This window comes from Belonocnema kinseyi, chromosome 6, assembly GCF_010883055.1.
Source record: "Belonocnema kinseyi isolate 2016_QV_RU_SX_M_011 chromosome 6, B_treatae_v1, whole genome shotgun sequence".
NCBI classification, from domain to species: domain Eukaryota; kingdom Metazoa; phylum Arthropoda; class Insecta; order Hymenoptera; family Cynipidae; genus Belonocnema; species Belonocnema kinseyi.
The window spans coordinates 113,658,767-113,671,211 of NC_046662.1; the positions used below are offsets into that span (position 1 = coordinate 113,658,767).

A 12,445-nucleotide genomic window follows, 5' to 3' on the forward strand; every position below is an offset into this window, starting at 1 on the left:
GATTATGCGCACGAGCATTTTTGCCGACAAACTGTGCATGAAAATATAAACATCTGGGCGCTGCCACGTTTGTCGCATCGACATATAGAAATGGACCGGTAACGCTTTGGGGAGAACTGAAATGGGCTTTAGAGAGAGAAAAAACATATGAGACGCCGAGCTGCCTTTATCTGTTTCAGGACTCTGTCAAGTAAATTGGTGGCCCCGGGTATTACCTGAATATTCTGCACGGTTAATTAAAAAAAAAAGATAAACAATACATTAGAAATTTGTAGTTATAATAAATTGAATTTTAAAGAACATTCATGTAAAATAACCTGTTTCAGATAGATTATTTTAAAAACTTGGTAACCTTCAATTCTTCTTGAAATTGAATTGAAAATGCTACAATAATAATCGTTTTGTGAGTTCAAAAATAATGTAATAACTATCAAAAATTGGCACAATACTTCTATAATATTAAAAATAACCATTTGTGTTGCATAGGTACAAAACTTCATATTATGAGGTTTTGTTTTTGTTGTAACATTTTTTATTTTACTATATTCAATAACTTTACTTACGCATGAAAACATATCCCCATATAAACGTCTTGACAACGCCCACAAACTACACAGGCTGCCACTATTTTTTATATTCATTTACAATAAACTATAATTAAATAAATTATAAATAAATCAATTCTGAAAAGTGCGATGAACGTCACATTATTGGGGCACTCGCGACACAAAGCACGGTCCTGTGCTGCACCAAACTTCGCCCAACAAAAATATTCTCGACCAATCAGCGTTATCTAGAAAGAGATAGGTGTCATCTCATATATTTTTTCTCTCTCTAGAGCCCATTACCGTTCTCCCGACAGCATTGCCGGTTCATTTCTAAATGCCGATGGTTTGTCGCGGGACATCAAAAGGTGGCGAACCTCCCCCTTCATTGAATCACCCTGCAATGGCATACCTAGTCCCTTGTTTCCTATGTCCATGCTTTGACCGCACGGAAGAAAATATGGCCGCCAATGTAAACGCGGGTCAAATATAAGTTAATAATGATTGAACATTAATAGTACGTAAATAAAGGCAAGGATGTTAAAGTAAAATATCGCTGTATAAATGCGAAAGTTTCAAATAAGTGTGGTTTCAAGTGTATAGTGTAGAAGACTTTCATTAAGTTGTATGTTTATTGTTATTGTTACGAACGCGTTGAATAATTGTCGCACGCATAGTGTTGGTGAAAGTAATTTGATAATCACAATGATTTTACACATGTGTGAGCGTACTTCTGGCAACAGAAAAGTGACCGTTTTTGGTGAAGTCCATGCATTACAGATTTGTCTCCTTATATGTATTCATCATGATAGTACCTTTACTAGGTTGGAACCATACCTTAAGGTTGTAGACCACCAGGTTATTTCAGCCGAGGCTTCATTTATTATAAATATTAAATTTGAATATTTAAACAATTCAAAATGAGCGCGCCAATAGTAACCAATGCGGGAGAACCGACGCGACGCAAGCGCAGTTCAAAGATTCCCCAACGTTGGAAGCACTGATATGAAGTGTCAAAATTTTCAAGTAGAAACTTGAGAACTTGAACATTAAGTGCTAATTTGTAAAGATAGAACACTATATGTTTTTAATGATTTGCAGATAATATATCATGAAAAGAGAAATTCTATACAATTTAAGTTAGTTAAGCACAGTTTATAAATTCTTATTCAAAGTAAAATAGTATAAACTTTTAGAATTTTGTTTCTCATCGAATCAGAGAAACTTAATATTTTATACATCTTCACTGCAATACGCATTTAATTTTATATTTTCTTCGAAATGCTGGATTTTTTAAGCCCCTTCGTGTACTGGGCCCAAACTGAAGATCATATTTCTTTGAAAATCGACTTAACAAATGCGAAGGTAATGCCAAGATCGCTATCAATACATTTTTCCAATTTTAACACATTTGGTACGTGAATTTTATTATTTTGTAGAATGTTAATGTTAACATTGGAGAAAAAAAACTGAAATTTTCGGCACATGGACAAGGAGCTAGGGGTCCGAATAACTATGGTTTTAGTCTTGATTTTCATTCGACTGTCAACCCAGAGGTATGTTATCTTACTAGATTTACTGCACTGCGATACCGAATATGTAAGTAAAACTTTGGAAGCATCTACATGTACCGAAAAATCTGTCTATTTGTGCGAAACTTAGGTACAAATAGGTTCTTTTCGGGCTCAACTTGTAACAACAAAATCGGGCAATTTTTCCAGAAATTTCGGTACCCGTAGCCGCGTCCCAAAAATTACATTAACGTCCCCTTGCAATGAATTCCCTTTAAAAACGTTAACTTGAGTAATTCTACACCTTGGGCAAATTTCCAGATAATTTTGTGAATATGGATGTACTTAACATTACCCAGTAAGCCGTCTGGGTGTTAAAACATCTTGGCCCAAAACCCCACGAACATGTCGAAAAACAAACACAATTTAAGTATTTTATAGGGTGATCGCTGGACTGGGCAATAACAGCGAATTTATTTTTTGACCGGGAATTTTACAAAGTTTTAGAAAAAAATCTGTCAAACTTTGATTTCAACCTTTTTAAAAATAATTAGTCAAAATGTTACCTTTTCTAATTATGATATCATTCAATTTGGAATGCGTAATTCGATAATCTTTCACATTAAAAAATTATCCATTTTAGATTTAAAATTTTTAAGCATACATTTTAATTTGAAGATTTTTAAAATGCCGTTTTAGAGACTTGGACAATTAAAAATTAGAAGCGTTTGACATCGAAGATGTAGGATAAAGAACATTTCTATTTGATCAACTGTGCATATAAATTAATTAATCATTTTTTAATTGAATTGTACTTACAATTTAAAAAGTGAATAATAATTGATTTTACAAGACGATTTGAAATCTGTTCACAATTTTAGAATTTGCATATTTTAACGTTACCAATTAAACTTTTTCAATTGTAACGTCTTATCAGTTAAACAAAATGTAAAGGCCCGATTTATAAACAATTTTTAATTTAAAAATAACTTCAAAATAATATAGTCATAATTAAAGGCTTTTAGAAAATTTTAAATATTATTTCTGTCTAAAATATTCCATTTTTAAACCATTCAATTTGAACATTTTTAACGTAGTGGCTAGCCTGCCGGCGCCGGCAAGATTGCATGTTACCGGCTTTTTTTTCCTTTTTTTTTTTACATTTTTTTTAAATCTCATACTGATGTATGTTGATGCTCTGATTACAAACCTGGACATGAAAAAACCTGCAAATATAATTTTCAGTGTTAAAACTTACAAAAATAACTTTTTTTATTTACGAAGTTTATATGCATACGAAAGGGACTTCTACGCATTTTAGAGTAAGGCCATGTAATTGAGGAGTTATTTTGATAGTTTTTGGCTTTTGATGCGTTTAACGAAACGTTCCCTCTTTCCAACGTCATGTGAGGCGGGAAGGCACCCTGTGACAGGTCACAGAAATTATGTATGGTCCCACCCCTACCCCTTTTCAAACTCAACGTGGGACGGGAAGGCATCCCTGTGAGTGGTCACAGAAATAATGTGAGGTCGCACCCCTACCCCTTTTCCAACGCCACGTGGGGGCGGGAAGGAACCCCTGTGACTGGTCACAGAAATAATGTAAGGTCACACCCCTACTTCTTTTCCAACGACATGTGGGGGCGGGAAGGCACCCTTGTGACTGGTAAAAGAAATAATTTAAGGTCGCACCCCTACCCCTTTTCCAACGCCACGTGGGGCGGGAAGGAATCCCTGTGACTGGTCAAAGAAATAATGTAAGGTCGCACTCTTACGCCTTTTCCAACGCCTCGTGGGGGCGGGAAGGCACCCTTGTGACTGGTCAAAGAAATAATTTAAGGCCGCACCCTCACCCCTTTTTAGACGCGGGGCTTTAAGAATTACTTATTTTATAATAATTCATTTTTACCGTTGCTGTAAGTATTTTATTCGTACCTATTTTTTATACCTAATATTGTTGGGTTTTTTCATACCACTTTTTGGAGATAGTTAGAATTCGGTGACACCTACCCCCTTTCAAAACCTCACACCTATCCAGCAGTCCCACTCGTTTTTCATATCATTCCTAGAATATGACCCTGAAAATTAAATTTTTAGGTGTTTGCATGACTCTACACTTAATTTGCTTTTATTTCGTAGTTTGCTCTTCGCGAAAAGCAACCGGCATCTAACAATCTTGCCGGCGCCGGCTACTAACAATGTTGCCGGCACGGGCAATGTAGACGCCACCATTTTTTAATGAAGAAAAAGAATAATTACTTAATACTTGGAAATATCTGCCTGTTCATTTAAAATCAGTCATTGTAAATTGAATATTCAAAGCTATACAAAAAAACGAAACTTCCAGCGTTACAATTATCGATGTGATATTAAAAAGTATTTAGCGTTTAAGTCAAATTGTTGAATTTTTATGTATAAAATAAAATCCGGCTGTTTAAAAAAGATTTAGGAAACATTCGAATCGTTTTAAAAGATGTATAGAAGATCTGAAAAAATTTCAAAATTAGTTTAGAATTTCAAAAAATGTAAAACAACAGGCGTTTGAATAAAAAATTCTTAAATTAAACAACTTTTATACTTCAATCTTAAAAGATTAAAGTCAAGAGTTCCAGTTTGTGTGCTTTCATTTGCAGCTCAGTTATTTTACTTCAATTGGAAAATGTTTAGCTTTAGTGTTCAATTTTTAAAATTTCATTGATCGTGAAAAATGGTTGCGAACCGCGGAATGACCGGGAATTTTGTTCTTTGATTTAAACGGTCAGCCTCGTTTGGGTAAGCTCATTTTTTGTTGTAATTAGTACCTACAATAATATTGCCGAAATTACCATTCAGCCGGCCCATTTCTGGAACCCGGTCAGTCATCTGCCTCTTGGAACATGTCGAAAAAATAAAGAAATGTAAGCATTTGTAGATAGGTTTAATTTTTGTATGTGATTGTCCTGTACAATATGTATAAAATAGTGCCATTAAAGCATTTTGCGTAAGCTTAAATTTTTTGCGTGAGTACTACCTACGATGGCATTAATGAAAATAACGGTCAGCCCGCCTATTGCCGGAATCCGGTCAATCAGCCGCACATTGTAACATGTCAAAAAAGTAAAGAAATTGAAGCATTTTAAGAAAGCTTAAATTTTGTGTACGAGTAGTACCCAAGTAGCTTATCCAAAACACTTTAATGGCACTTTTTTAAATATTGTCCAGGATATAGAGGGGGAGGGGGTGTTTACTGTTTATTTTCTGAAACTGTACGGGCTGACAGGTATTTTCTTAAATTTTATTGTATGTACTACTGGAACAAAAATTTTTAACTTTCCAAAATGCTTTAACTTCTTAAGTTTTTCTACATTTTGGAAGGTTTGGTTCACTGGCCGAGTTCCGGTACTTTGTAGATTGAACATTGATTGCGTCAATTTTCTTGAAGGTACTACTTACACAAAAAGTTTGAACTTTCCTAAAATTATTATTTTTCGTTAGTTTTTCGACATGATTGCGAAGTTCAGGAGCCCAGGTGTTCTAACTCCTAGCCGTCTGACTGGACCATGTTGATGTATACCGTATATATAACCAAATATTCAAAAACTAGCTTTCCAAAAATACTCACGATTCTTTTCGTGAGCTCCCGCACTACTGGGCCGTCGTTCTGCCGTCCTAACTAAAATGATACATAACTGACTTTTCTTATGAAAAATAAGTTTTTGGTATTGTTGGATTCGTCACAGAAAGCTGCATCTGTGCTTATAAAAATTAATAATTATAAAATTTATTTAACAGTGAGAAAAGTCGAGAAAGTTGAAAAAGACAACAGAAAAAGATACGCAAGCACATTGCTTGTCCTGAAACTTGTACAGGGCATGCAATATTTCATCACCATACGAATAAAAATGAACCTAAGTACTTTGTGTTCTTTTGCCTTGTAAATGTGATACATTGGGGAGCGAATTTACAAGCTAAAAGAAAAGCTTGCCTTTACGTATTATTTTACTTCTAAACGCTCGTAAAATAGCTCGAACTCTGATCGGAAATCCAAGGGAAATATGTTTCGGCTAAATTCGGTTATACACGTTAGCGAAGATCGTTCAGGTAAGTTTCAAACATTCCTGAAATAGGTTTAGCTGTTTTCTTTCGAGGCTGTGCTCGAGCTTTACATTGGCCTTACAATATGCCTCGATTTTATCAGTTTGAGTGAGATTCGACTTTTGTATCTTTTTAGTTTGTACGGCATTATTAGTAATGTCATTGAAAAGTTTCTTTGTGACATTAAGAATAAATGTTTGAAGAGAAACCATATTGTTCATTTGTACCTAAAAGTGCAAAAGGAATATTTTTCGTTTTTTTATTCTGTGACAAAGAATTCAGAAAGTTTTTCGTTAAAGACGAAGAGACGTCTTTAGTGTACTGCACTGACGTTAACGGACTAATGAACCACTTGAAGAAAAATGTGCAGAGAGACGAAGAATGGCGACTTTTCATTGATTTGTCAAAACGCAGCATTAAGGCTGTTTTAATGCATAACACGAACACTTACGCTTCTATCCCTTCAACGGTCTTCAAAGAAGAATATAACAATGTTAAAATGCTTCTTGAAAAAGTTAATTACACGAATCACAAATGGCAAATATGTGGTGATCTCAAAATCATAACAATGGTATTAGGCCAACAATCGGGTTTCACGAGAGAGCCATGCTTTATATGCCTGTGGAATAGCAGAGATCGAGCCAATCATTACAGCAAAAACATTGGCATTTAAGAGATTCATTCAAACCTGTTTCTCATAATATCAACCAAGGCCTCGTTGATCCAGAAAAAATTTTACTGCCACCCCTCCACATAAAGCTTGGGCTCATGAAGCAATTTTTCAAGGCGTTAGACAAAGATAGACAATGCTATAAGTATATATCCCTTAAATTCTCTAATGTTTCAGACGCTAAATTGAAAGAAGGAGTCTTTGATGGACCACAGATTCGAATATAGACAAGAGATACTAATTTCGTGAGCCACATGACGAAAATTTAAATGTACGCTTGGGAAAGTTTTAAAGCAGTAAACGCAAATTTCCTCGCTAACAAAAAAGGTCCAGACTACGAGAATATTGTTGCGAAAATGATAAGAAACTACAAAAAGTTAGGCTGCTTGATGAATTTAAAACTTCACTTTCTAGATTCCCATCTGGATAAGTTTCCAGAAAATGTTGGTGATTTCAGCGAAAAACAAGGGGAACGTTTTCATTAAGACATAAAAGTGATGGAACAATGATATCAGGGCCCAAAATCCATAAGAATACGTGTGTCTTGTTACCAGATCCGCAAAGTTTTTTTTTGTATGGCTGTGTTATCAGATCAGTATTAGCACTGATAAACAAGTGCGATTCCGAGGCAAGACAGTTGGACGTAAAAACAGATTATGTAATAAGAAATTAAAGGAAGAAATATACATGAAGATACTGGAAGGTTTAAAATGTCACAATGAAACTAGAAAGAACAAATTCTTTAAATTAGAAAAGGCAATATATGGATTAAAAATGATTGGCAAAAATAGAACAGAAAATTCTTCGAAGAAGTGTTTAAATTAGGATTAGAGAATTATGTAAATTAACCATGTTTGTTCACATGGTGAAAACAAAATAAGATGGCTCTGTTAGTACTATATGAAGATGACAAGTTAGTGGCTAGCAATTACATTAGAAAGTTAGATGAAATAAAAGAAGAACTGGGCAAAGTTTTTAGGATGAAAGATCCGACAGACAAGGAAAACAAGATAATAAAAATAAAGGAGAAGGATTATTCGTTGAAAATCTTGGAGAAATTTAACCCTAGAACGATCCACGTAGCTGGCTCATCCTCTAACTGTCCACCGGAGTCGTACGCTACCCCAAACTTTTACCGTGGCACAAGGCTTTATATTTGTAATATAACAATTTTAAGGTAGGGCATTTTTTTCGTTTTTAAATGTTGAAAACAATGGTCATAATAATATTCTATTAATTTTTTGATAAATATTAAATAATCTGTTGTTTTTTCTTAAAAACCCTAATTATTTAAACATAAAAAGTAGAGAAAATTAGAGGAATCGGCTATTCATTCTACAGCGGAGCAATTAGAACACAGGACGGTCCTGTGCTCTAATTCTTTGCTTTAGAATGAATAGCCGTATTGTAAGTATTATTTCATAATTTTTGAGTATTTATAAACATTTTTGATTATTTATAATAAATTTGAATTTTAATAATAAATTTTACTGATATTTTAAAAGATTTTTGCCATTTGTCTGATTAATTACTGAGACAATTCTTGAACTTAAATCACCCACTGGGGTAATGCGCTACCTTAAACGATATTCACATCCGCACAGAACTCGCACAAAGCATAGATGATCTCGCTCGTTGACCGAGGTCAATTGCCAAATAGTTGAAGTGAATTATGGTTAGGGTCCCGGACCGAACTGCACATGCCGTTAGTCAGAAGCGTACTTTGAATTTTGAATGGGGTAGCGTACTAACCCGGTGGATCTTTCTGGGGTTAAGATTGATGAAAGCAAAGCACAAAACACACCAATGATAACTAGACAAGTGAAGAATAGCATAATCAAAGGAAAGGGAGAAATCCGAAATATAGAGAGTAAAGAAACATAAGTCAATAATATAACATTTAGAGAAACGATAGGAAGTTTAATGATTTTTCTAGCGTAACTATACCAGATATTGTTCATGCTGTAAATTATTTTACAGAAAACAACTCATGCCAATTGTAGGAACCTAGATGATTCCACCTCTACGGGAGGATATATAATTAGATCATTTAGAGACTTAGTAGGACGGATAATCTATTTAGACAAAGCAATTAGAAAAATTTTATGCAAAACATTTTACCCTGTACACATATATTGTGACAATAATTCAGCGGGATATTGCACACAAAAAGATGCTGGTTCATCTCTTGAGGGACCCGCTTGATTCGACTAGCGAACGCACGACGTACCAGTCTGCAGACAACATTGATTCTGCGGATGCGGCACCAGGGTAATCTCACACGGGGAACGCGTGCTGTTTAATGCTGGTACACCAGAAGTTCGGTAACACAGCCCGCGATGCGTTAGCGCATCGTGTTACGCTTCTTCTGAACTGCTGGTATACCAGCATCGAACAGAACGCGTTCCCCGTGTCGGATTACTCTGGTCCCGCATCCGCAGAATCAATGTTGTCTAGTAACTGTTACGTCGTGTGTTCGCTAGTCGAAACAAGCGGGTACCCAAAGAATTGACGCACTGTAGTTCAATTTTCATCTGGGCCTCCGCCCATATTTTTTTCCGTGTAGTTTTAAAAAAACTTAAAGATTTTGATGAAAGCTTAGAGAAAATAAATGAAAAATCTAGACAGTAGAGAATAAACAAAAAGGAAGATGCATGTGGCTGAGGCTCATTAGGACTATATAAAATCATATGTAGAGAAAGGTACAGTTAAAATTAAATGGATTCCATCAAGAGGCAATTAAGAGGAGATCCTAACGAAGTAAAATTTCCACAGTTGAGCATAGATACCTTACTAATAAACGAATTAATTTAAAGTAGGATTGATACAAAACTGATACATATTTAATTAACAGTTATTTCTCATGTTGACAGACAAATAGAGGATTAGAGAATAGAAAAGGCGAGAAGACCGAACTTAAAGGAAATTCAACTATGGATGCAAGATTAGAAGTAAAAAGATTAAAGTTAAAGAGGAATAAGGAGTACAGACAAAATAGGACTAAAGAAGAGTGCCTGTGTGTGTGCGCGTGTGTTCGTTTGTGTGTGTAGAGTTATGAACATTAAGCTGAAGCAAAATAGAGTATGAGAGTATAGAATTTATTCAATCCCAGGATTTGCTTCAACGACACGGCACTGAACCTGCAATAGTGTAGTGCGCATGTTTGATGAATGCCGTTTGATGTAGTGTGAGAGTCGTTGAAAGCGAGTGTGCGTTAGTTCTAAGCATCGTGCGCATTGATAAGCGTGACGCGGGATCGATGTAAAATAGAAGTGAGTAATAAATAGAGTTCAGAGTGATAATAAATGAGTCTTTCACTGTGTACACTTGGACCTTACGAATCCTAGATTCCTACAAAAAGGTTTTATCAGACTTTTATTTAAATAAAAAAAACTTTGTACTATTTTTAAAATTGTATTTTTGTCACGCCATGTCGCTTCCTAGATTTGACGTCAGGCGCTTTCAGTATTTTCGAACCAGGCTGAAAGTTCATGCTTTTTTCTTTAAAAAATTTAAATAAATAAATTCTTAGACTAGTGTTTTGTGCCTGAATATACAATCTCTAGCTTTAAAAGTGCTGAAAAAATATATTTTTTTTATATTCGGATATAAACGCATTTTGTATTCTACATTATCAGAATCCGACTTTTATTTATATACAAAAATATATATTTAAATACTTGTGTTATTTTGATTATACTCAAGCATTTACGGTTCTTATAACTATATATTGGTCAATGCCATGGCCATTATATGTCAATTTATTTTATAATATTAACTAATATCGCCAAGCTATCAAATATAATATTTACTTATTTATATTACTCATGAAATAATAACTTTATTCAATTTTTCGTGAGAAATAGCATTTTTTGTGTCACTATCTCCTGGTACATTAATTTGATGTTTTCATTAACTTATACTCAAATAAAAACACTAAATCGCTTTTCTCAATACAGCAGTTTTGCATGTAGGTCCTTTTTTATCAACGGTACAAATTTGTATTACAAAATTTACAAAATTTCAGGAGAGCAATTACAAAGTAATCGATCGCCAGGTTGATCTTCTACTAATAAAAGAAAACAAAGCCTGGTGGCCTAGATTAACTGGCCAACCTCAGAAGCCTTCGTGGCTGAAGATAGACTTTGATAAGTGGAAAAGCGAAGATATGAACGACAATGAAGACGATAATCGTGATATTCGGCAAGACTATCCCAACATGTATGATAAATTACACAAACAGGAGTTTGGTTACAGAAGAGGTAAAATATGACAATCAAGAAAAGGAATTATTAGTTTAAAGTGGATCTGCCAATTAATACAACAAGCTTTTCTTTTACAGAGGAGTACAAACAAGTCTATCTCGTATTTTACAATTTGTGTCAATTCATTGGATTCTTCTATATTCTCGCTGTGATGGGTGTTAAATATTCACGTGATGGCCCAGGTTTGTAAATAGAAAACAATAGCAATTTAAAATATGTGCAAAATGAATGCTGTAAATCAAAATTGATTGACATATTCTCAAAAATTGCAGAGTCGATGAAAGACACGTATCAAGTCGTAGGCAGTGCGATGAAGTTCGTTCAGCTTCTTCAATTTTTGGAAGTGATGCACCCGATATTTGGTTACATAAAAGGAAGCCCGTTCATACCTTTCCTTCAAATTTCAGGTCGGGCATTCATCCTCTTTTTTATGATAGAGGCAGAGCCAAGAATGCAAGCAAAACCAGTTGTATCTTACGTTTTCGTTGTTTGGTCTTTAATTGAGATAGTAAGATATCCTTACTACTTATCGCAGTTATTAGAGATCGAAATTCCGACATTAACGTGGCTGAGGTACACGATGTGGATACCTCTTTATCCGTTAGGCTTTCTCTTCGAAGGTATTATAGTTCTTAGAAATATTCCTTATTTCGAGGAAACGCTCAAATTCACCGTATCCTTACCGAATTCTTGGAATTTTGCGTTTCATTCTCCTACAGTTTTAAGACTTTATCTGCTCCTTCTGTGCATACCGGGTATGTATACCGTAATGAAGCATATGAGAACCGCCAGGTTGAAAAAACTTAGTGGTTTGAAGAGGAAGATCAAGTAAATTTGTATCTATTCTAGATTATTTAATTATTGTATGCATGTTGAAAAGTAATCTGTCATTATTTTATATCGTTTATAAATCATGCAGGTTATTTAGAATTCGAAAATGTAATATTAAGAAATTTTTTAACAGTATTTTTAATTCTTATTTTGTATTGATTAGCAGTATGTAAATTTAAATTTCTGAAATTTTAAAATATGACACTGGTGAAGTCCTGAAGTTAAATAATTTCTATTTATTTATTCTAGAATGTTAGTATAGTAAGCACATATTGACACAGGAATGGATACACCTTTTTGGGGGAAATTTTCTAAAGGTAACACTAATTTATAAAGGTCTGAATAGTAATATTTGTAGAATTCATTTGGGTAATTCTGTTTCATGCGTTTATCGGTTGAAGACCTTTCAGTTTCACGAAATACAATCAACTATCCGAAATTCGAGGTTAGAATAGCCGATTCTGTTCAAACCGATTTGATACATGTATGAAGTCATGCTAAAATACTCAATTTAAACAAAGGAGTGCTTCTCGCCCTTTGGGTCTCTTT

General features: G+C 34.4%; 1 protein-coding gene across 1 annotated transcript; it reads left to right on the forward strand.

Moving 5' to 3' along the window:
• The first annotated feature begins 1,023 nt into the window (after window positions 1-1,023).
• On the forward strand, window positions 1,024-12,116 carry LOC117175117 (very-long-chain (3R)-3-hydroxyacyl-CoA dehydratase). The gene is made up of 5 exons (XM_033364687.1): window positions 1,024-1,910; window positions 1,985-2,101; window positions 10,828-11,062; window positions 11,143-11,247; window positions 11,338-12,116. The coding sequence occupies exons 1-5, from the start codon at window positions 1,827-1,829 to the stop codon at window positions 11,895-11,897; spliced, it is 1,101 nt and encodes a 366-aa protein (XP_033220578.1). The 5' UTR covers window positions 1,024-1,826; the 3' UTR covers window positions 11,898-12,116.
• Window positions 12,117-12,445: the final 329 nt, after the last annotated feature.

Coding starts and splice junctions, on each gene's coding strand:
- LOC117175117 (XM_033364687.1), top strand. CDS start 1,827: ATGCTGGATTTTTTAAGCCCCTTCGTGTACTGGGCCCAAACTGAAGAT. Junction 2,102..10,827: donor ATTCGACTGTCAACCCAGAG/GTATGTTATCTT, acceptor ACAAAATTTCAG/GAGAGCAATTACAAAGTAAT. Junction 11,248..11,337: donor ATATTCACGTGATGGCCCAG/GTTTGTAAATAG, acceptor CAAAAATTGCAG/AGTCGATGAAAGACACGTAT.